The 24,490-nt window shown below is 35.5% G+C and overlaps 1 protein-coding gene and 1 non-coding gene across 2 annotated transcripts; one reads left to right on the top strand and one right to left on the bottom strand.

The window, feature by feature from the left end:
* Window positions 1–434: 434 nt before the first annotated feature.
* Smp_090100 (invadolysin (M08 family)) lies at window positions 435–18,854 on the top strand (the record flags this gene model as incomplete). Its single annotated transcript, XM_018789842.1, has 16 exons — window positions 435–539; window positions 586–702; window positions 2,005–2,090; window positions 3,733–3,850; window positions 4,900–5,072; window positions 6,300–6,405; window positions 7,586–7,701; window positions 8,203–8,296; window positions 9,189–9,296; window positions 10,123–10,199; window positions 12,279–12,389; window positions 12,499–12,679; window positions 13,895–13,961; window positions 15,699–15,829; window positions 17,121–17,252; window positions 18,709–18,854. The coding sequence occupies 16 exons, from the start codon at window positions 435–437 to the stop codon at window positions 18,733–18,735; spliced, it is 1,749 nt and encodes a 582-aa protein (XP_018646419.1). The 3' UTR covers window positions 18,736–18,854.
* Window positions 18,855–21,157: 2,303 nt separating this feature from the next.
* Smp_tRNA_01476_Pseudo_AAG.1.1 lies at window positions 21,158–21,230 on the bottom strand. The gene has a single exon. It is a non-coding gene (tRNA).
* Between the last annotated feature and the right edge of the window lie 3,260 nt (window positions 21,231–24,490).

Genomic DNA, 24,490 nt, shown 5'->3' on the forward strand with positions numbered 1-24,490 from the left:
ATAGGTAGAGTAGATGATTAGGCCGATCTCCACCATTCGCGTTACCGCTTATGTTAGTTTATGAAAAACAATCCAATTATGATCCAGGAGGCATGACAAGGACGTGTGACTACGGGGTTTTGTCTCTCACATAAGATTATCTTTAAGATGAATGAAATCACATGAGTCCAAAAGTTGGCATAATAAACTTTAAAATTTACACTTTCCTATTTTTTTCCTTTTTTTTCTTTTTTTTCTTCCAAAAACCAGTTCCTTTTTTTTAATTTTTTTTAAAGTACTAAATTTAATTGGGAATCATAGGCTTCTCAATTCTAAGTAACCATGATATAGTTCACAATTTTAGTATATAAATGAAATGATTACCACAGTAAAACCATTACATAATAGAGTACACAATAACCCTATCATCACCATTTTAATAGTATCTAATGGAAATGATACCCTGTTCAAGAAATCTCTTGTTGTTGCTATGCTTTATCAGCTTATTAGGTTTTACATATACTGAATATATTTGTCAAATTATGCCAAATATTTCAATGGTAAGTATTAAGATTATTTTTTAAAGAATGTTTCCTTTTTTTAAAGAATTTCGGTATCTTAGGAGAACCGATTGATAAACGTCAATATGGAGGAAATCGATTGAAATTTATTGTTATATATAGAGAAAGTATTCAAAGGCATAGTTTATTTGGTCGATTCAAAGTAAGATTAATTTTGTTTTCATTCCCTATTTTATTATATAATTGTATTGTTTACTCTGAATCATATTTCATTACTTGTCTTGATGACTGGCTCCAAGAAGTATTTCTTGAAGTTCTAGTGAGAAGCAGTAACCAGTGGAGTTCAACTAGGTCTGTTGTGTGATAATAACTCACTGAAGACAATGGTGAACGGATGTTCAGTTTCGTTGATTGGTTGAAGTTAGACATTAACACCGTTAGATGCCGGCCAGCTCAGTGGTCTAGTGATTAAGTGCTCTAGCGCGAGACTGATAGGTCCTGGGTTTGAATCTCGCCAGGTGGAGTCGTGGATGCGCACTGCTGAGGAGTCACATAATAGGACGAGTTGGCTGTCCAGTGCTTCCAAGTTTTCCATGATGGTCTAGCCTCAATCGACTCATGATTTCAACTATAAAATAACTAAAATCTTCATGGAAATCCCTTCTTGGTTAATTTTTCTTATGTATGAAATTGACTATTTACTGTATTGACAAATTCGACCGATAACCATTATTCATGTCAATGTCTATTATTAGAAGTTCTAATTATTAATGAATGCTTCATCAGTTGAATCAGTAGTGAAAAGCATTTTATTATAAAATTTAGTAAACATATCTGATATGGCTTAGTTTATTATTATGTGGGATCATTGGAAGACATTTTAATAGGATCTTAATGGAGTCTTTGTTCATTATATACAAGAAATAATCAATGAATATTCTTTCCGTACTTACTTACTTACGCCTGTTATCCCTCGTGGAGGAGCATAGGCCACACACCAGCATTCTCCATCCAATTCTGTCCTGAGCAATCCTTTCCAGTTCTTTCCAGTTAATATTCATCCTTTTCATATCTCCTTCTATTTCCAAAAGTAATGTGTTCTTTGGCTTTCCAATTTTTCGCTTCTTTTCCGGATTCCAAGTTAGTGCTTACCTCGTGATGCAGTTCGGTGATTTCCTTAGTGTATGTCCTATCTACTTCCAACATCTTTTCCTAATTTCCTATTTATCTGGAAGCTGGTTTGTCCTCTTCCATAAAACACTATTGCTGATCGTATCCGGGAATGTTCTTTTCAGTGTATCCATAATAGTAATTGACTATCTACAACTAAAATCAATGGAAGACATTCTACTAATGGTTCGTATTCTTTCATAATCCTTTTGGACGGTTTCTTGGATAACTTAAAACTTATCATACTGATAGATCTTTGACAAAACCAACATGTTCTTTACTGAAAACATATAAATCCCTTCATTATCTTTAATACTTTTCTATATTTATTTAGTCTGAAATAGTAGAAAAAGCTCTTAATTTTTGGGAAAGAACATTAAGTGTTAGAAGACCACCAAATAGAAAATTACTTATTGATAGGTAAGTTGATTATTATTGATATTTTGATTGAGTTACCGCTTTTTTTTCCTTAATAATAAACTTCTCAAATCTATGAGAAGATACAAGTAAACAACAACAAGTGAATATAACTATACCCTATTACATAAGTAAGTGGCTATCAGGACTTAGTAGCTGAGTGGAAAATGCAATGGCATTTGAAGCGAAAGTTACTGGTGTGGAGTGGTCTACTTATATCCATATAAGTAGTATATGGTGATGGTCAGACATAGAATGTATTTTGGTAGAAAATCGGTAAGGAAAGAACAGAAATGAAGCACAACTGCTACGAAAATGAAAGAATAATAAAATCAGAGAAGATGGACTGATATTTGCTGAAGGAACAGTTAAGATCGAGATTATGAGTCAGTTGAAGCTAGACCACCATCGAAAACCTGGAAGCATTGGACGGCCGTTTCGTCCTATTATAGGACTCCTCAGCAGTGCGCATCCACGATGGATGCCGGCTCAATGGTCTATCGGTTAAGGGCTCTGGCTCGGGATTGGTAGGTCCTGGGTTCGAATCTCGCGAGTGCGGGATCGTGGATGCGCACTGCTGAGGAGTCCCATAATAGGACGAAACGGCCGTCCAGTGCTTTCAGGTTTTCGATGGTGGTCTAGCTTCAATCGACTCATGATCTTAACTATATAAAGTTACTAAAATCTCCACAAAACCCCCTTGTGAAGATTGAGATAATCGATTGTTAGTTTGCACATTAACTGTTGATTGCATGGTTATCAGAATTTAGTGAGTGTGTAATTTGTGTCTAAATACATTCGATTGTCCTCAGTCGTGTTCTGTTCACTACACTGGGTCCGAGTCCTAGAGTGAACATCAACTCTGAGATCCAGGTACATCCAGTTGACGAGTCCCAAATAGGACGAAACGCGCATCCTGGATTCCACTGCTAGTCACTATCCATCTTTGCTTATAAAGCTTGTGACTTCATATGCTCTTCGTTGCATTCTAAATAGAAACTAAAATGGTATTTAAATCACAACTGGTAATGATTTTAAATAAACCCATTAAATAACATTATTACAGCATTTACTTAAAAACGATTACAAATTGAAGTTTTGTAATCCTGTTCATGGATTCCAAGTTTAATAGGGATAGACCTAGAAATGTATTATTCAATAGATTAGAAGAAATACTGTTGAAATAGCTAACTTAATCTTTATTGTAATGAACTGTATAATAATAATCAGTATTTAAAATATGAATCACAATTCCGATATTTCAATAAGGCTCCTATGTAATTCACTAATTCATGGGTTGGTCGAAGTAATACATTCACACCGTTGGATGCCGGATCAGTGGTTTAGAGGTTAAGCGCTTGCGCACGAGATTGATAGGTCCTGAGTTCGAATCTCACGAGGCGGGATCATGGATGCGCATTGCTGAGAAGTCCCACAATAACATGAAACAGCTGTCCAGTGCTTCCATGTTTTTCATGATGTTCTAGCTTCAATTGACTGATCATTTAAACTATGAAATTTTTCAATCCTTTTTCATTCTTAACAATGATACTCATTACAAAACTATTTTTTTAGTATGTTTACCCATTTTCAATTATCATATTCATTATTTTACAAAATATTGTATTTCCTTTCATTGTTATAGAGGATGTGTTGAACCAGTCTTCTATACAGATGGTAGAACAGGTAAAAAGTTCTGTAAATCACAATGTAAACAGAAAGCTCTATGTTATGATCATCCAGTACCAGATCAATATGCTTCTGTAAGTTTACATTACAAACTACTCTATATATTAAGTTTAGCAAAGAAGAAACATTCTTAGATTGTCGTAATTACCAGTTATAACTATATATACGACGAGACTATAATTCATGGACGACCTTTGAACGAATCTTAAGTGACATTGAGATTTATTAGCCAAGCAGCAAACAGTCAGCATAAAATAAAAAATATATTATAGAATACCAAATAATTAATGTGGATACACTTCTTTTACATAGTCCAAAAACTTGTCAAGGTTAGAAAGAGGTTCAAAGGTTCTAAAATCGTAATGCATAACGTAGACGAATTCATCCATATGGCTCCATAATACTCGGTCTCTGGAACCATGATAAGGTCACAAAAATCCTCTCAGCCTCGACCACATAGCTTCAATATTGTTTGTGTGTACTCCGGTTGTGTAAGTTTGGAATTTTTATCATGGATATGTTCCTACAACACTTATACCACTGAACAGCCGAAGCTTCTGTAACATTTGAGATTATTGCAGCCAATGTTACTGGTGCTTTTATAATACAGTTGGCGGCAATCATTATAATATGCCTTGGTCTCAATCTGGATGGTGCGATAAAGGTTTTTATTCTAGCAAACATCTTCCTTCAACATGTATTCCATCGAAGGACAACATCTACGGTAGTCTGCCGATAGGTCTACAAGTCATTTAATTACCGCAATTACAAATACAGAAACTTCTTAGTAGTGTCAATTGTTGTAGCCGACTTAATTGTTAAGTCTTCTCCAAAATCCTCTATGAACCGACTGTGCATGAGCATCAAGTACTGGAATTGGCGCCATGACCTTGAAATCCTTCAAACACTTCTGATTGACTCATCCATAAATTATAGTCTCGCCGTATATCCTCCTTTCACTTTTTAACTGGTATATGAATCATATATCATGAACATTTACGTCGAAATAGAAGAGAATAACAAAGGCTTTCTATTTCATCATATTATTCTACTTGAATTACTGTTTTTACATACTACCTAAGTTTCTAATGTAGTCTTTTTTCTTTCTGTTTTCAAATAACAGGGATGTGCTATGGGAGGTGGAGGTGGTGATATAAGAGATGTTTATCAAGATGGTCCAGGATTTGCACCAAATGAATATGTTCTATTTGTTGAAAGTGAAAATAAACAAGGTTGTTTATCTGGAGCAACATTAGCATATGCTGGTCCTTGTGAAATGCATCCTACAACTGATAGGTAATAAAATGTATGCTTTAATATGATGTTTAAAGAAAGTGTTATTTGTGTTTTAAGGAAGTAAATCGTCTTCTAAATATACCACAAATATGTTGACCTATGAGTGATTATCATTGCTGAATACATTTTCATCAACCTAAATCATATCACACAATAGAGGAATACTACTCATGCTATGCTTTCTGGAAGTATATCAGTTTCAGTTGTTTTAAATAGTTCAACCAGTGTGTAAGGCAGTTATACACCGTAGACAATTGAAGATGGTGGCACAATATCAAGAATTAGTTGAAAAGAGGCATTAACACCGTTCTCTCAGTAGTCTAAAGGTTAAGCAATCTCTCATGATATCAAAGGTCCTGGGTTCGAATCCCATGTGCGGGATCTCAATCATGATCAGTATTGGTAGAGATTTGATACAGAGATAAAGAATAAAAAAGAAATAAGCATTATGTACTTAAATGCATCATTACTGTAAAATAGGAGTAAATTCCTAATAATAATAATAATAATAATTTACACATGAATAACAATTAAGGCATAAATAAATGTCATCCAACTACCGATTTGAATGAAAAGTGTAATGATTCATTCAATACAGGTATTCATTGTTACAACTTTTGCTTAGTACGCTGAAATAACAACATCACACTCGCTATAAATTAGATATTTCTATCATTAGTAATATGGTGTGTACTACTGATGTAGACAGATATAAGTAGTATATATCATGCATCGAAAGTGAAATGACTGGAGGCAGAAGGTTAAGAAGATCGAAGAAAAGACAACGAGAACAAAGAATGATTGATGTGGAAACGAGAGAACATTGAAGTCTTAGGTGATTGATTGATATTTGCAAAAGGAACAGACAAGTTTGAGACCATTGATTGACATTTTACAAATGAAGTATTCACTGTATGGTTCTTAGATTTTACCAAGATGTTCTGTAATTTTGTGTTTATATACCTTCAGTTGCCTCCACTTATATTCTCGTTCACTACTGTAATAATTTGTGACTTGTATGTTAAAAGTTCCAGGATTAGTTGATCACTTCTAACAACCATGTATACATATCTATACAAGTAAGTATCGAGTACTTTCTGAAGTATAAGCCTGATCTCTTTAATACCTCTGTCTGGTCAATCTTAGATTCACTAGTAGATGAAAACTACTTCACATAACATATTACATTCAAATGCATTTGTATATTTTTTCGTTTTAAAATTCCAGGCCAATTATGGGTTCAATCAATTTTTGTCCACAAAAAATGGAGATTCAAGAGCCAGGGAAAACAATGTTAATTGGAACAGCTATACATGAACTAGGTCATGCCTTGGTTAGTGTTTATACTATTGATAAATTAGTGTTAGATATGCTTGAAGATATTTATTGGATTCAAGGTTTATTCTAGTAAAGTTAAGAACTAATATATACTTGAAATCATGAGTCAATTGAAGCAAGACCACAATGGAAAACCTAGAAGCATTGGACGACCAACTCATCCTATTGTGGAATTCCTCAGCAGTATGCATCCACTATCCCGCCTCGTGAGATTCGAACCCAGGACATATCAGTCTCGCACGCGAGCGCTTAACCACCAGACCACTGAGTCGGCATCCGATGGTGTTTATGTCTAACATCAACTAATCCTTTCAGTGCTTCCAGACCTTCCATGATGATCTAGCTTCAATTGACTCATAATTTCAACTATATAAAATTACTAAAATCTCCACAAAACCCCATCTGACCTAAAAATTATTCAATGATTATCGGTAAATTTCATGTTTACTACTTCTCAGTAGTGAATTAGTTTATTGTCCAAATTTCTAGCTATATGAAAATACGCGTGGCAGAACAGTTCACGTGTTTTGTATCTTAGATGGTAAAAGTATATTAAAACTAATTATCTCAGTAATACATTGAATAGGAAGAATATGGATTTGTAATATCTCAGTGAATGAATTTGAAGGTAAATCTAACGTTTTGCCTGACAATCTGGTTCAAGCTTCCTACCTTTCTAATGTCTTACACCAACTCCTTAACTCCTCAACAGTGCTGATCCACAATCCGATTCAAACCCAGAACCTATCGATTTCGTGCGCGAGCGCTTAACCTCTAGACACTGAGCTTCTCGGCTCTCTGAGCTAAGATAATGCGTTCTTACATCAACTCGGTGCCCAAATACTTTGAAACTATTTGCTCTAATTTAGACGAAAGTTTTTTTTATTTCAGTAGTATATATGAAATGCTATGATTTAAAAATTTGTTATAATAAGCTGTTTCTCAATAAATAAAAGAATACTTTATTCTTGAAATTACTTACTTACTTACTTACTTATGCCTGTTACTCCCAATGGAGCATAGGCCGCCGACCAGCATTCTCCAACCCACTTAGTCATTGGTCTTCCTTTCTAGTTCTATTCAATTTTTGTTCATTCTTCTCATGTCTATCTCCATTTCTCGGTTTGAACTTACTGTATTCTTATTGAAATGAAAAATTTTTTGAAACATTATAGGGATTTGTAAAATCGAATTTCGCTTTGATGCGTGATCCAGAAGGTAACCCAAGAACACCAAGAGATCCTAAATCAGGTAGACCACCTCTAAATAATGAAAGACAATATTCTGCAAGGTAAGATATTTTGATGACTATAATTTCATGTTTATAGTGTAATATAATTTTTTTGAAAATGTTTCTACTTTTGTTTGGTCTCTAACTGTTTACGAATTGAGTAGTTATGGAGATCAGGGTTACTTATCAACTAATGATGTAAATATTGTTCTTTCATGTGTATCATTGGTTTGGAATCAGGGTTTCCCAACTCTCCTAGGTGGACTTTCCTTGTCCACCAACTCGGTTAAAGCGCTGGACATTCGCTTTTCGTCCTCTCAATTTCGTAAACAACACCCGTGGTGCTAGAAGGCAGTGAGTAGGACGTCCCTGGCAGAGGCTGTATACGCGTGGCCATGTGAGAGCATTTCGAGAGGGAGAGCGACTCTCTCCACCAGGTCATTTGGGGGCTGTATTCATTAAAATGACTGATAGACCCGCTTCATACTATAATCGTTTATTTTCACTAATTTTTGTTCCAAAATCAGGTTCTTACTATTTATATTTTATATGATTTTCCAGTGAAAATACAGTCAGAATAATCAACCGTCCATGGGTTACAGCTGCTGGAACATTTTCGAAACCTTTCATGTCTTTTGTTACACCTGCTTTGCTTGTAAGTTCTATTTACATAAACTCATGCGAATCTTTTGTCACTTACATGCTTTACTTCAGTTTCTTAGCTATTTGTTATTAGAAACTTGAGTTGTTTACATTGCTTGACAATATACATAGATTGGTTTCAAAAAACGTCCCGATATATTCTAACCACTAGTGAATAGAGGACTAATTACTAAGTTTGTGAAAAACTGATTGGAATGTGAGTCCAGCTGAAACCAATCTCGAATTATCCTACATCTAAGTATAAGATATTGTCAAATTACTTTATGTTGGGTACATCTTATCAACATGGATTATCGAGGATATTCTTAAGTACCACTGTATCACAAAGTTGAAACAACGGAAGATTCACTTATCAGACCTTCTGTGCTAGGCAACTATTTTAATCGTAAGCAAAGATGGAAAGAGGCTAGCAATGGAATCCTGTTTGACGCGCATTTCGTCCTATTTGGGACTCGTCGGCTGGACGTACCTGCATCTCAAGGATGATTTTCACTCTGAGTCTCGAACTCAGTACCTTTCGCTCCAAACACCATCGAGTTATTGACTTAGCTACTGAGTCCTGATAGCCACTTTCTTGTTCAATGGGGTGAAGTTTAAATTTATTTGTTATTGTTTGTTTGAATCTTTCCATCGATGTTTAGGATTGCAACTGATCAGTCTCTAATTGGCATATGTGCATACTGTGCTATATCGAGGCAATACGCATAGTATGCACATATGCCAATTAGAGACTGACCAGTTGCAATCCTAAACATCGATGGGAACATTCAAAAAAGCAATACTAAATGAATTTAAATATTTTAATCATTTAAATGAAAGTTGAGTATTATATGATGTGAGAAAAAAGTGTTCATAACTCAGCATTCATATATATTTTAACATAGGAGGAAGCACGCAAACATTTTAACTGTCCTAATTTGGATGGACTTGACATAGAGAACGAAGGTGGACAAGGAACAATTGGTACACACTTTGAAAAGAGAGTAGTTGGTGTAAGTTACATATAAATTGATTTTCTTACCACTAGTAATTTGTTCGTTGAAATAGATTTGTCAGTCACAATTGGTTTATGACGTTGTCTACTTGAACGGTTATAAAACTTATTAGACTGACCAATATGTACTGTACTTATATATCTTCATGGGATTTTATGAATACAGTATGAAACAGTCTATGTACAGAATCGATTAATCCAATGTAGCATAACTAGAAGATTTGGACTTTGTAGATGACAAAGCTCTTCTGTACCATACACATCAACAAACGCAGGTCAATACAGTCAGTGTAGCATTAGTCTCTCCATCAGTAGGACTCAATATACACAAGGAAAAAAGAAGTATCCTCAAACACAAAGAAAAGAACACCAATGCAATCACACTTGGTGAAGAAATTCTCTGGAACAAGTGAAAAATTCCACGTACCTGAACAGCATCATCAATGAACAAGAAGGATCTGATGCAAATGTGAATGCAAGAATTGGCAAAGTAAGATTAGCATTCTTACGATTGAAAAACATACGGCGCTCAAAATGACTGTCAGTCAGCATCAAAGTCAGAATCTTCAATACAAATGTTAAAATAATTTTGCTGTTCGGAGCTGAAACTTCCTGAATTACTACAACCATCATGGAAGAGGTACAGGAACCCAGTACGGTTCGCTTAAAACGTCATCACGTTATCCACTTAACTACTGAGTCCTGACAGCCACTTGCTTGTGCAATGGAGTGAAGTTTGAATTCACTTAGTATTGTTTAGTTGAACCTTTCGATAAGTTAATTTAATATTTGTAATATATATAAATAGTATGTATATATTGCAGGATGAAACAATGGCAGGTGTTACTGGAGTGAAATCTGTACTTTCAAGGCTTACATTGGCATTCTTCACAGATTCTGGGTAAGTTAATACAATTCAGAAAATAATGTTATCTAATCAAAGATGGATAGTAGCTAGCAGTGGAATCCAGGACGCAGTGGCCGAGTGGGTAACGCGATAGCGTTTGAAGCGGAACGAACTGGGTTCGAGTCCCAAAGTGAACATCAACTCGGAGATGCAGGTACATCCAGATGACGAGTAACAAATAGGATAAAACGCGCGTCGAACTGGATTCCACTGCTAGTCACTATCCATCTTTGCTTAACATGCTTGTGAATTTCGGCTATATCGAGACAATATGCAAATATGCGAAACAGTATGCACTTATGCCAATTAGAGACTGACCAGTTGCAGTCCTAACACATCGATGGGAAGATTCAAACAAACAATACTAAATGAATGTTATCTAATGTTTCATCTGATTCTTTTATGATCATACCGATTTTATCTGAATATTAAAGTTTGTTATACTTTACATAAACTAATAGCAGGGTTATAGATTTGACGGTTTCAACGTCTGATAACACTTCATTTAAATTTATAAATAGCTTGGACGATTTATATTCATTTCAACATTACTGTAGCTGTGTAATGTTCTAGAGAAAAATCATTGTTACTTACTCCTGTTTCCTTTCGTGGAGGAGCATAAGCCAACTAACAGAATTCTCCATCCATCTGTATCATGGACAATCCTTTCCAGTTCTTTCCATTCCTTAGTCATCCTTTTTGTGTCTACTTCCTATTCCTCAAGTAGTGTGTTCTTTGGCCTTCCACATTTCCGTTTGCATTCAGGATTCCAAGTTAGGGCTTCCCTAGTGATACAATTTGATGGTTTCCTTAATGTGTGTTCTACTCACTTACAACTTCTTTTCCTAATTTCTTCCTCATTTTAAAGTTGACTTGTTCTGTCCCACAGTAGGCTGTTGCAGATGGTATGCGGTGAACGGACAGTGAGTATCTTGTGTAGACAACTGTTCATAAATACTTTTACTTTTTTGATGATGGTTGTAGTAGTTCACCAAGTTTCAGCCCTATACAATAGAACTATCTTAACATTCGTATTGAAGATTCTGACTATGATTTTTGTATAGAGACAGTTGTTTTGAGTTCCATATATTCTTCAGCTGGAGGAATACTGTCCTTGCTTTTCCAATTGTCGCCTTTACATTTGCATCAAATCCTCCTTGCTCATTGATTATGCTACCCAGATAAGTGAAACTTTCCACCTCTTCCAAAGTTTCTCCATTAGGTGTGAATAAGTTTGTTTTCTCCGTGTTGCATTTGAGAATCTTGCTTTTTCGTTTGTGTAAGTTGAGGTTTACTGATGCAGAAGCTGCTGCTACACTAGTTGTCTTCATCAGCATTTGTTCATGTATATAGGATAGAAGGGCTATGTCCTCTGTGGAGTCCAAATCTTCTAATTGATTCCGAGCTGTTCAATGTATTCCCTGCTTCCTCTCAAATGTCATGGTCTTCATAATCCAGTCAACCACAAGAAGTAATAAAAAGGGGAGTCTAAGCAACATTTGACCATTAATCTTGTTTAAAATACTTGGATTCATGATATAACTACTGAAATAGAAATGAAACAGTTAACCAAAACATAAATACTTTATTACAAACAATATATTGTCTCTTAGCTAATGAATGACTTTCCTTGAAACCGATAGTCTTTTTACTTACTTACTTACTTACTTACTTACTTACGCCAGTTACTCCCAATGGAGCATAGGCAGCCGACCAGCATTCTCCAACCCACTCTGTCCAGAGCATTCCTTTCTAGTTCTATCCAATTTTTGTTCATTCTTCTCATGTCTGTCTCTATTTCTCGGCGTCATGTGTTCTTTGGTCTTCCTTTTCTCCTTTGGCCTTCAAAATTCAATGTTAGGGCTTGTCTTGTGACACAATTGGGTGATTTCCTCAAAGTGTGCCCAGTCTACTTCCAGCGCTTCTTCCTGATAGTCTTTTTAGTCTGACATAAACTATGAACCACTTAAAAAAGGGGTTATCAGTTATTCTAAATGTATAAAAAACAATCCGAACCATAAATTTATTCCACCATATTTCATCTTTTTTTTCTTTTCCTCTCAATTCATTTAGTTGGTGGGATGTTGACTATTCATTAGCTGAACCGTGGTATTATGGAAAGAATTTAGGTTGTAGCTTTGTTATGGAAAGTTGTTATGCCTACATGATGCGAATGAAACAAGCGTAAGATCAATTTAATTATTATTATTATTATTGAAATGGTTGTCTGGTTGGCAATAATCTTCGATTATATTTTTGGTATGAATTGTTGATGGGCTGTTTCTTATTTTAGAGGAAAAAGTACGGAACCCTATTGTGATGAACCAGATACTTTAAAATGCTATCATCAAAAAGCATTTGGTATTTGTGCTGTTGGACGATTTACTCAACGCTTACCACCTACTGAACAATATTTCAATGATCCTACTCAAGGAGGAACTAGCGTATTAAACGATAGATGTCCATTGATCCAAGTTAGTACTTAATTGATTTTATTTTTAATATATTTAGGATGCTCTTGTCTATGATCTTCACTTATCTAAACTGATTGAAATCATTCATTTAATCTGAATGTTATGAAAATGTATTATGAAAGGTTTAAAAGAAACTTTCCAAATCATTTGACAAACGTTATTAGAAGAATTCACTTAGTATTAGAAGGGATTGTGTAGAGATTTAGTATTTTCATAGTTGAAAGTATGAGTCAGTTGAAGCTAGACCACCATGGAAAACCTGGAAGCACTGGACGGCTAACTCGTCCTATTATGGGACTCCTCAGCAGTGCACATCCACGATCCCGCACTCGCGATAGACCATTGAGCCGGTTAGAATCTCGCGAGTGCGGGATAGTGGATGTGCACTGCTGAGAAGTCCCATAATAAGACGAAACGGTCACTTAGTATTGTGTGTTTAAATCTTCCCATTGATGTTTAGGACTACAACTGGTCAGTCTCTAGTTGACATATGTGCATACTATGCGTATTGCCTCGATATTGCCATTTCCATCTTTGGTTATAAGAAGAATTTACGCTAATTTAAATCCCATTTTCTACACCTTGATGTTTCAGTAAAATTTTTAACTGTTTACAGATTGTAGGAATGTATGCATATGGTAAATGTTGAATATACTACTAAGTTCTATACATTTGATAGTTTGTTTTCATCACAGAAGAATCTTAGAAGGCGTATTAATCAAAGTTAGTAAGTATAAAATAGCTGTATTATCTTAGTATGAGACTATGCAGCATTACACAATTAGGTTGGAATTATACCGACGAACCCTCACCCAGTAGTTTTAGTAGGTAAACATACTCCTTAAAGTCTGAATGTCTCTTTTACGACTTATGTTGAGGTTGTGTTAGTCCACTTCACTGCGATCCCATACTAAACAATGACGTTCGAGTAACGCTCCTTGGTCTTTAAGTATGCTCCAATTGGGAAAAATGAATGACGAATAGAACCCACTTATTCAACAAATAGACAGTAAACGCCTTCAAAGACTGAATGCTAAGATCCATCTTATAGATTGATCAGATTGCTTTAGTTACTGTTTATCCAAGTATATAATGGATTGTATTGGAATAAGCTATATGAAAACAATATATTGAATCATTCTTATCTTGCTTATATTTAGTCATAAATCCATATTCTTTTCATACATTTTCTTTTATCCTTAAAAATAACAACAGCCTATGCGTAGTTTTTTCAATGAACCACTTGTAACATATTGTGATCATCAGTTGAACATTCCTGTCGGTAAGTATTTAGGTAACTTTCAGATTTGTAATGAAAACTGGTAATCAATGACTATTCAAGAAGATCTAATTCTAGCTATCGATAGTATTCATCAAAAATATATTCATAATAAAGGATTCATATGAAGAAAATGTAATAGTTCACTGAATATAGAGATTAATTAACGAGTAATTAAGCCTCAATAAACTTACTTACCTACGCCTGTTACTCACAATGGAGCATAGGCAGCCGACCAGCATTCTCCAACCCACTCTGTCCTGGGCCTTCTATTCTAGTTCTATTCAATTTTTGTTCATTCTTCTCATGTCTGTCTTAATTTCTCAGCATAATGTGTTGTTTGGTCTTCTTCTCCTTCTATGGCCTTCAGGATTCCATGTGAGGGTTTGTCTTGTGATGCAGTTGGCTGATTTCCTCAATGTGTGTCCAATCCACTTCCATCGCTTCATCCTGATTTCTTCCTCCACTGAAATCTGGTTTGTTCTCTCACACATTAGGTTGTTCTTGATAGTGTCTGTCCAACGGATCTGAAGTATTTTTCGTAGACAACTGTTAATAAAAACTTGTATCTTCTGGATGATGTTTTTCGCAGTTATCCAAGTTTCGGCTACATACAGTAGAACTATCTTGACATTTGTATTGAAAATTCATATCTTGGTGTTGATTGACAATTGTTTCGAGTTGCAGATGTTCTTCAGTTGTAAATATGCTTCTCTTGTTTGGCCGATCCTTGCCCTCACACCTGCTTCAGATCCACCTGTAGCTCCTCCGAGGGCTACTGCCGGTCTCAAGCCCGGGTCAAGGAGGAAGGTTGGGCATGGGGTTAGCGACCCCATCCCGTAGAAAACCAACTGGCTAAAAAACGCTAACAAGAAAAAAACCTCAATAAAACTTTTGAATAATATTTATGTGAACCGTTTCGATACAAGGTTTAATGGCGATAAGTCTTCTAATTGAACGTAAGATTCGGTTCCTAAGCTTTTCTAGTAACCCCTAGGCTAAATCTGCACGGCAGCTTGAACACAAGAGAAAAGGCACGAAATATGAGGGATACGTTTTACTATAAGGTTTTTTTATATGCAGAAAATCTATGGTATTTATAGCAACTTAGATGGCCTTGGGTTTCCGGAAACTTCTGAAACTCTATTAAACATAATATCAAAATTGATAGTCATCTAATCAGAAACACGATATATGACTTTCTCACTTTCTAGATGTTTCTGACAAACCTTCTATTGAGTGCTGATTGAATAAGATGCTTTTTAGCGTTTTCAGAGCCCTTTTCTTGGTCTTTTTTCAAGGAATTTTTCATGATAAGAATATGCAGAACATTATTTGAATATGAATAGGTTGGTGAATTTTAGGCAATCCATATAAATTTACTTAGTATTACTTAGGACTCAGTGGCCGAGTGGATAAGTGAAAGTTACTGGGTTCGAGTCCCAGTGTGAACATCAACTCTGAGATGCAAGTACATCCAACTGACGAGTGCTAAATATGACAAAACGTGCGTCATGAATTCCACTGCTAGCCACTATCCAATCCATATAAACTTTATAACCAGAACATAGCTATGATCTCTATCCATTCCAAGTAATTCAACAGATACAAAAAAGATAGATAACCCCCTTCTGATAAGAAAATTGATTGATTTTTAAATCAATAAAGTTCATTCATCTATAGCAACAATGTTAGAAAATTTCATGCAAATTTCTAATAAATAAAATTTTATTTCGATAGCTCAAAGGGGAAATATGTTTGCTCAAGATTTTGGAAATAATTCAATGTGTATTATACATAAAGGAGCATGGAGAGCTGAAATGAATGGAAGGGCAACAAATGATCCTCGAGTTAAAGCAACATGTCATCAGGTAATGTTGAAGAAATATTTTATACATTGTTCTATAATAATCGGAACATACATATGTATTATTATAGTTGAAATCATTAGTCAAATGAAGCTAGACTATCATGGAAAACATGGAAGCACTAGACGGCCAACTCGTCCTATTGAGGGACTTCTCAGTAGTGCGCATCCATCATCTCGCCTCGTAAGATGCCAACCCAGGAATATATCAGTCTCGCGCTCGAGCGCTTGACCACTAGACCACTGACCAACTGGCATTCAACGGTGTTAATGTCTAACTTCAACTAATCCACGAAATTGAGCAACCATTCACCATTGTCTCACAACAGACCTAGTTGAACTTCACTGGTCACTGCTTCCCACTAGAACTCAAGGAAACATTCCTTACAGTCAGTCACTAGTGAGCATATGATGATAGATTAGAAAGGGTTCTGTGGAGATGACAGTAATTTTATAGTTGAAATCATGAGTTAATTGAAGCTAGACCACCATGGAAAATCTGAAAGCACTGGACGGCCGTTTCGTCCTACTGCGAGACTCCTCAGCAGTGCATATTATTCATCATACTTCAATGAATACCTTGTTTCAAACTAGATTTTCTGATACATAACCATAGACAGTAAACACAGAAATTATCATCTATACTTTCACAGAGTGATATTAAGGATAAGAACACAACAGTGAATAGTATGAATGACTCAAGATTATGATAGACATAATGTTTTTAAACCTTCATTGCCCTTACCTTAGTAATATTGTACATAATGATTTGTATTCAGATAATGTTGCTTCCCCGGAAACAGTTTCCCCTATGATACTGTTTGCATAATACAATAAATAAATATTGTTTTTGAACATGAAAATCAATATCAACACTAGAAGTAAACTGTTTAACTACTCATATAACTGTATATTGTTATTTAGATCTACTTATAATGACAGTGATAGTATAGTGAATAAGAACACAAGTAGGGATAATCGAATGTATTTGAGCATAAGATTACAGACTATCTCACGAAAATCGGACTACCTTACAGTAAACAGTTCATTTGCAAACTGTCAATCAATCGTCTCAATCTTGGCTGTTCCTTCTGCAAACATCAGTCCATAGCCCCCGATTATTATTGCTCATGCATTTTTATACTGATTGAGTTTCGTTCCCGTTCTTCCCATATCGATCTTCTACTATAATACATTCAATGCTACTTATGTGGAACTAAGTAACCCACATCACAATATTGATGTTTTCTTTCTTCTTGATCACTAATTCTTATTTTCTCTTATATTCATTTCAGTATTCATGTTCTGGTGGTCTTCAAGTGATTATTAATGGCAAACCATTCCAGTGTAATTCAGGAGTAGCCAAAATTCAAACTAAACAAATTCAAGGAGAAATAATCTGCCCTAATCCTAATATTGCTTGCAGGGTAAAATATATATATATTTGATCCTTTTTTTATTATTAGACTGTAAAGTATTGAGAGTAATAACGTTAGAACTATTTTCTTTTTATCTGACCAGTTGCAGTCCTAAAAACATCAATGGGAAGATTCAAACAAACAATATTAATTGAATTTAAACTTCACCCCATTGCACAAGCAAGTGGCTATTAGGACTCAGTGGCCGAGTGAATAACGCGATGGCCTAAGAAGCGAAAGATACTGGGTTCGAGTCCCAGAGTGAACATCAAATCTGAAATGCAGGTACATCCAGATGACGAGTCCAAAATAGAACGAAACGCGCATCAAACTGGATTCCACTGCTAGTCACTATCCATCTTTGCTTACCATGCTTGTGAATTTCGGCTATATCGAGGCAATACGCACAGTATGCACATATGCTAATAAGAGACTGACCAGTTGCAGTCTTAAACATCAATGGGAAGATTCAAGCAAAGAATACTAATTGAATTTATTTTTTTATCTGTTCAGAAATCTTCATTGTCATATGTCCTTAGATTCATCAAAAACTTAAACCGTTCGATCACAGAATAATGAGGGACAGAATTGACATCAAAACAGCTTTTAAAACATTGTATAGAAATTGTCAGGTTTATTGAAGCCTTGTCTATTCGTAAATCATATAAAATGCCTTGACAGATATATCTATCTATTACAGAGTACTTAACATTTGTACGGGTTTGTAAAGATTAATAAGTTATTGATTAAGATCATGAATGGACTGATGTTTGATCACCATTGAAAACCTGGAATCATTAGACAAGCATTTTGTCCTACTATAGGACTTCTCAGCAATGCGTATCAACAATCCCGTACGCGGGATTCGAACGCTTCGGTCTCTTGCGCGAAAGCTTAATATCTCACATTCACTAGTATAGAGTTTTGTCTCATATTAGATCGCTTTGCATCATTGTAGATGTATCTATAATAAACAGTATTTATAAGTAATTTACGCAAAATACTGATTTAAGCCATTCATCTATATTCGATATGACAATTCAGATATTGTTAATAAAAACATAAATTTCAATAGTGGAGATCATGAGTCAATTGAAGCTGGACAACCATGGAAAACCTAGAAGCACTGGAGGACCCACTTGTCCTATTTAGGGACTCTTCAGCAGTACGCATTCACGATCCCACCTCATGAGATTCGAACCCAGGACCTATCAGTTTCTAACTTCAATCGGTCCATGAAATTGAGCGACACATCAACCATTGTCTTCAGTGAGTTACTATCTCACAACAGATTCGGTTGAACTCCACTGGTCACTACTTCTCACTAGAACTCCAGGAAATACCCCTTCAAACATAGTCATAGAGATATAAAGCATTCAAAATATAGAAATCTTCACGTTATTTATTCATTACTAAGGTGATCATTGAATGAATAATTGTGTTTCTTTATTCCTTTCTTTTACAGAACAGGCGTAGATCAATTAAACAATGAATAATACACTATTAATGCTATAAACTAACGTTAACTTTGACTATTCAATATATCTAAACTATGTTTGAATCTATCTTTCATTAAATATTATTATCATTATTATTACTTTTTTGCGAAGCATGTATCCCCATGCAGTAGTTAATAAATGTTGATTTCTATAAGTGGTTTTCTATCATTCTAATTGTAACATTGACGAGACTATGCTTTATGGACGAACTAATCAGATTTAGGATAATAAGTCTTGGATTTCGGCGTGAAATTCATTCACCCATTTGATCAAACAGCGTCTTGACATTTTACCTGATGTCAGTTCATGATGAAAAACCGTAAATCTAATTCCTAACCCTAACCATCAACCATAATTTATAATGCCTATTCTTCAAACTGCTTTATAACCCTCATTTAACCCAAGTAAGTAGGTTGATTCTCTCAAAGTCACTTTGGCGTCGCTCAAAGGTCGTCCATAAATTATAGTGTCACCGTAACATTTAGTAAATACTTCATATGAAATTGTTACAGAGACTGTTTTTTGTGATACATGATACACTTTAAACATTATGACTTTACGAGTGAAAGATGTCATTTCGTATAAGACATGAGTAGAATGTCAATGGGCATGTAGTAGTATATCAGTTATTTTGATCAAATTGAGACTTGCCATTTACACCTTTTGAAATGTAATGATCAAACAAATAATTCAATGAAGAAATCTATTTCAAGATCGTTCATTTCTAAACTGTACAATGTTTAACATATACATAAGTTATTAGTCTTGAGTGCTATTAGACGTATGAGGACAGTTATCACTTCCCGGTTGCCCACACCGTGGAAGGATTCTTCTAGAGGCACTTGAAAAGGAAATTGGTTTAGAAGTGGTCTTAATGACCTGAGAGCGTGACCGCAGTGCCCAAGGGACAACTGCTTGAGGTCGGTCACACACGACCTTTTTGCGGGAGATTTTTGACGTGTTAGCTCCGTTCTTAAAAGGACCTTACCTCCGGAGACGGAAATCCGTGAGATAAGGTGAGGTGTGCATTTTTAGGGTGGACCTTTTCTAACCCCACCCCTCCTTGTAGGAAGACAGCATCGCTGTTATGCTGGTTGTCTGAAGGAAACACCTTACTGCTGTCACACCTCTGTACAGTCAGCAGTACGACTTCGCCTTCGGACCTTGGGTTTGCTGTTTTTAGTCTTACCGCTCTTCAACCGACCTGTCTGGCATGGTAGGACCTTGAAGAACGATTGTACAAGCCAGTATAGCTCGATTGGTTCATCACAATAGGCAAGCTCGACCACCACGTCAAGATAGCAGCAACGGTCGAGAGTTATTAGTCTATGAATAGTCGTATTGTAGGAAACGTGAACATCAATGGGGTTAATCAAATGTATTTGAATACAAATTTATAAAATCTCTTAGTAAAATCTGAGAGCTATACAGTAAATTATTCATTTGCAAAATGTCAATCAATTGTCTCAGACTTCTTTTGTTTCCATATCAATCACTCTCTGTTCCCGTTCACTTCTCTTCAATCTTCTCAAGCTTTTGACAACAGGTATTTCACTTTTGATTGATGATACATACTACTTATATCTGCCTACTCTTCAGAAGCACACATCACAGTGTGATTGTTAGGAAGTTGATGAGTTTCAGAGTGAAATATAACAACAGCTTTTAATTCATAAAATGATATAGAATAAATAACAATGTTGGATGTCGGTTCAATAGTCTAGAGATTAAGCGTTCACTCATGAGACTGAAGTTCCTGAGTCCGAATCCAGCACACGAGATCGTGGATGTGCATTTCTAAGGAGTCTCATAATAAGACGAAACGGCCATCCACTGCTTCCAGGTTTTCAACAGTGGTCTAACATCAATCGATTCATGATCTCTACCTGATTTTATTTGTCTTAACACATCATTATGTCTATCAGTCGCATGATCTATTCAAGCGCGTTGATGAAAAAATCACGATCTTTCTCTGTATAAGTTACGAAAATGTATCATAAGACATTGTGGCGGCTGTCAATATTCATCGAAAAGAATGAACATTATCAAGATGTGAACGACTAACATCTAACTGGCGATCACTCAATATTGATCGTCAGGAACGATCAAGTAATAGGAAAAGAAAACTTGTAGAAATAATTTGTGCTAAGAATTGTATATTGAACAGAGCCATCAATGATAATAATAATAAATTCAATGGGTATTATTTGTTTGAATCTTCCCATTGATGTTTTTAGGACTGCAACTGGTCAGTCTCTAATTGGCATAAGTGCATACTATTTCGCATATTTGCATATTGCCTCGATATAGCCGAAATTCACAAGCATGTTAAGCAAAGATGGATAGTGACTAGCAGTGGAATCCAGTTTGATGCGCGTTTCGTTATATTTTGGACTCGTCAACTGGATGTACCTGCATCTCACTGTGGGACTTGAACCCAGTTCGTTTCGCTTCAAACGCCATCGCGTTATTCACTCGGCCAGTGAGTCCTTGCACAATTAAGTGGCTATCAGGATCAATCTCTAACCTTTTTTACACTATTTTAAATTTACATTGTATGACCGACATCTTCAGAGACACTTTGTTAAACATTGGTTAGTATAGAGTTTTCCTAGTAACAGTGTGACTTTTATTTAAGCGCTGATGTGAAGCAACTCAAGAAAATTTATAATACATCACTAATGAAACGAATAACACTTTTCAAACAGGAATAGTTTTTTAAGGGTATGGAATGCATTTTAAAATCTACACTCCACCATTCACCTGTACCCTATTCTCAACAATCAGAAGCGCCGTTTTATTTGGTCAATAGAATACTCATGATCCGGTTCATAAAAGTAGTATATTTCCTTCGGCAATATTGGTTGTAGTCAGAGTTGTTTTTACCCATGTCTTTTTCAAATAGTAAATCTGATATAATTTTCAGATAGTTGTTTGTAGGTGTAGGGTTCTCGATGAAAGCGAATCTCCTGAGACAACTGGGAGCTTATGAGTAGTTGATTTGCTGCCGTTTCATGATACGAGGCAGTCACTGAAGTATAAATGATTTTTTCACAGAATAAGTATACAAAAGAAAAGGTAATGCTTAGCAACCGCTAAATTCACAAAGGAAATAAAAGATTGTTTCCAAGTAAGTTCTTTATTCATTAGTCTAGTAGTAGTGAATCCTTTTGTTGCCACTGATTTTGTGTATGAAAATTACGGAAATAGAATAATCGTCCAAGATATTTTCGACATGCGAAAACGTCTATTTGAACGATCAAATGAAACGATTCTGAAAATCATTTGAAAAATTGACTTTTAAATCATAAGTCATAAAATTTCCACATTCAGTTAAAATTAAATATTCCCCATGGATTCCAACTAGTCAGATCATATGATATGGTGGCCTGTTTGAACATTTGGGCTACGTGTTCCTGCCATCTAGATATTCCAAGAAGAAAAAGAAGAGGAATAGAAATGTTTCGTCACCAAATTCATAGTTATTGTACGAAAGAAAGTGTGGTTATGAACTACTTGCGCATATATATCTCAATAAAACTTAAAGTAATCACTGTTTCTGTAGTATTTATAGCCATATACTCGAAGTGTAATGCTAGGGATACAGAAAAATAATACCTCCATCAACCTAATGTTATCAATTTTTTCGAGACAATACAAATGTGAAGACAGTTCTACTGTATGGGGCGGAGACGTGGAGAACTACGAAAGCCATTATCCAGGAGATACAAGTGTTTATTAACAGCTGTCTACGAAAGATACTTCGGATCAGATGGTCAGACACTATCAGCAACAAGTTACTGTGGGAGACAACAAACCAGATTCCAGCAGAGGAAGAAATCAGGAAGAAGCGCTGGAAATGGATTGGGCACACCTTGAGGAAATCAGCCAACTGCATCACAAGACAAACCCTCACATGGAATCCTGAAGGCCATAGAAGGAGAAGAAGACCAAACAACACATTATTCTGAGAAATTAAGACAGACATGAGAAGAATGAACAAAAATTGAATAGAACTAGAATAGAAGGCCCAGGACAGAGTGGGTTGGAGAATGCTGGTCGGCTGCCTATGCTCCATTGTGAGTAACAGGCGTAAGTAGGTAAAAGTAAATCCTAAAAAGAGTCACACTACTTAATAAAATAAAGGTAGCTTGATAAATTTTTCACGTTTTTTAATGTTAATATAGCTTCAGTTTATCAATGAAGTAATAGTCACCGTTGTTAGAAGAGAACAAATAAAAGAACCAGGACAGTTTATCTTGATGGAATGGAATTAAGGTTTCATGTAGAATTGCTTTGGTTTTTGAGTGTATTTCAAGATTCCATGATAGTTAGCTCTTATATTGACCGTCATATACGAACTGTAGTGACTTTTTCGCTTGCAGTACCAAATATAAACTATGAATATTCGCTCAAACTGTACCTGGATAAAGATTCGATGATTTCAATAGTATTATTGATTGGTGTGATCCTATTGTGTGATATTTCAGTTCAGAATAGTTGTTTTCCTTTAAGAAAAGTATGATGATGTGAATTAAGACTATGTCAAGACAATAAGCAAGGTATGCACATATCCCAATAAGAGACTAATCAATTGCAGTCCTAAACATCAATGGGAAGATTCAAGCAAACAATACTAAGTGAATATAACTTCACCCCATTACACAAGTGAGTGGCTAACAGGGCTCGGTAGCTGAGTGGATATCGCGATGACGTTTGAAGTGGACGGTATTGGGTTCGAGTCTCAGAGTGAACATCAACTCAGGGATGCAGGAACATCCCGCTGACGAGTCCCGAATAGGGCGAAACGCGCTTCCTGGACCCAGCTGTTAGCCACTATACCTCTCTGTTTAAAGTGTGTGTATGAAACTATACCGTTTACAAACAATATGTAAACAAATATTTTTTTCAAAAAAAGTCAAGCCCTTCTTCAAATCACTTTTGATGTTTATGAGTTAAAATGTTAATAAAATCAACTTAGCAACTTTTGATGACAAAGAAACGAGAATTCTTCATAAAAGAAACTAATTAATGGAAATAAATACAGATTTTAATTTTTATTCTTTTCAATATTAATTAACCTCAACCATTTAAATGAAATTCAATGATGATTTACCAATTACATCTTATATTATTCACAGTTATATAATATACCCTTATGAACCAGGGTAATCTTGCACTGGTTTTCAGGAGAACTAGACACTATTCAGACTTTCAAGCGGCAACCTGAACAGTACAGCTCAATCCCGTTTAACAGGAGAGCGAGACACTGCCCAGGCTTAACTAAAGCAGTAAAGCTCATTCCCTCCCTAAAGGAGAACCAGACACTATATAGGCTTCAAAGCTACAATCCGAACAGTACAGACCAATCCTATAGCGCAACCACTCAGGTATCAAACACCCTGGTGGATCAACATTTTATATATGTGTAAATTAATTCATCAGAGAACTAATATCGCCTTTTTGTATAATCAGTCGAAAAGACTATTGTTTTAACAAATTATTAAATTAAGACTTATCTACCCCACCCCACCCTCTACACTAAATGTCATCAAAAATTGGGAAAGAAAATTTTCTGTTTCAACAGAAACTAGAACCTTTAATAAATGATTGGACCACTGTTCAGAAGCATAGACACATATATGATTAGGAGAGGTCTTACAATTCAAAAAAGAGTTGCTATGTACATCCTTAAATGATTAGAAAAGTATATCCATTCGAAGGATTTACTAGTTTTTCTTGACTAAA

Source organism: Schistosoma mansoni (assembly GCF_000237925.1).
Source record: "Schistosoma mansoni, WGS project CABG00000000 data, supercontig 0132, strain Puerto Rico, whole genome shotgun sequence".
In the NCBI taxonomy this organism is placed as follows: Eukaryota; Metazoa; Platyhelminthes; class Trematoda; order Strigeidida; family Schistosomatidae; genus Schistosoma; species Schistosoma mansoni.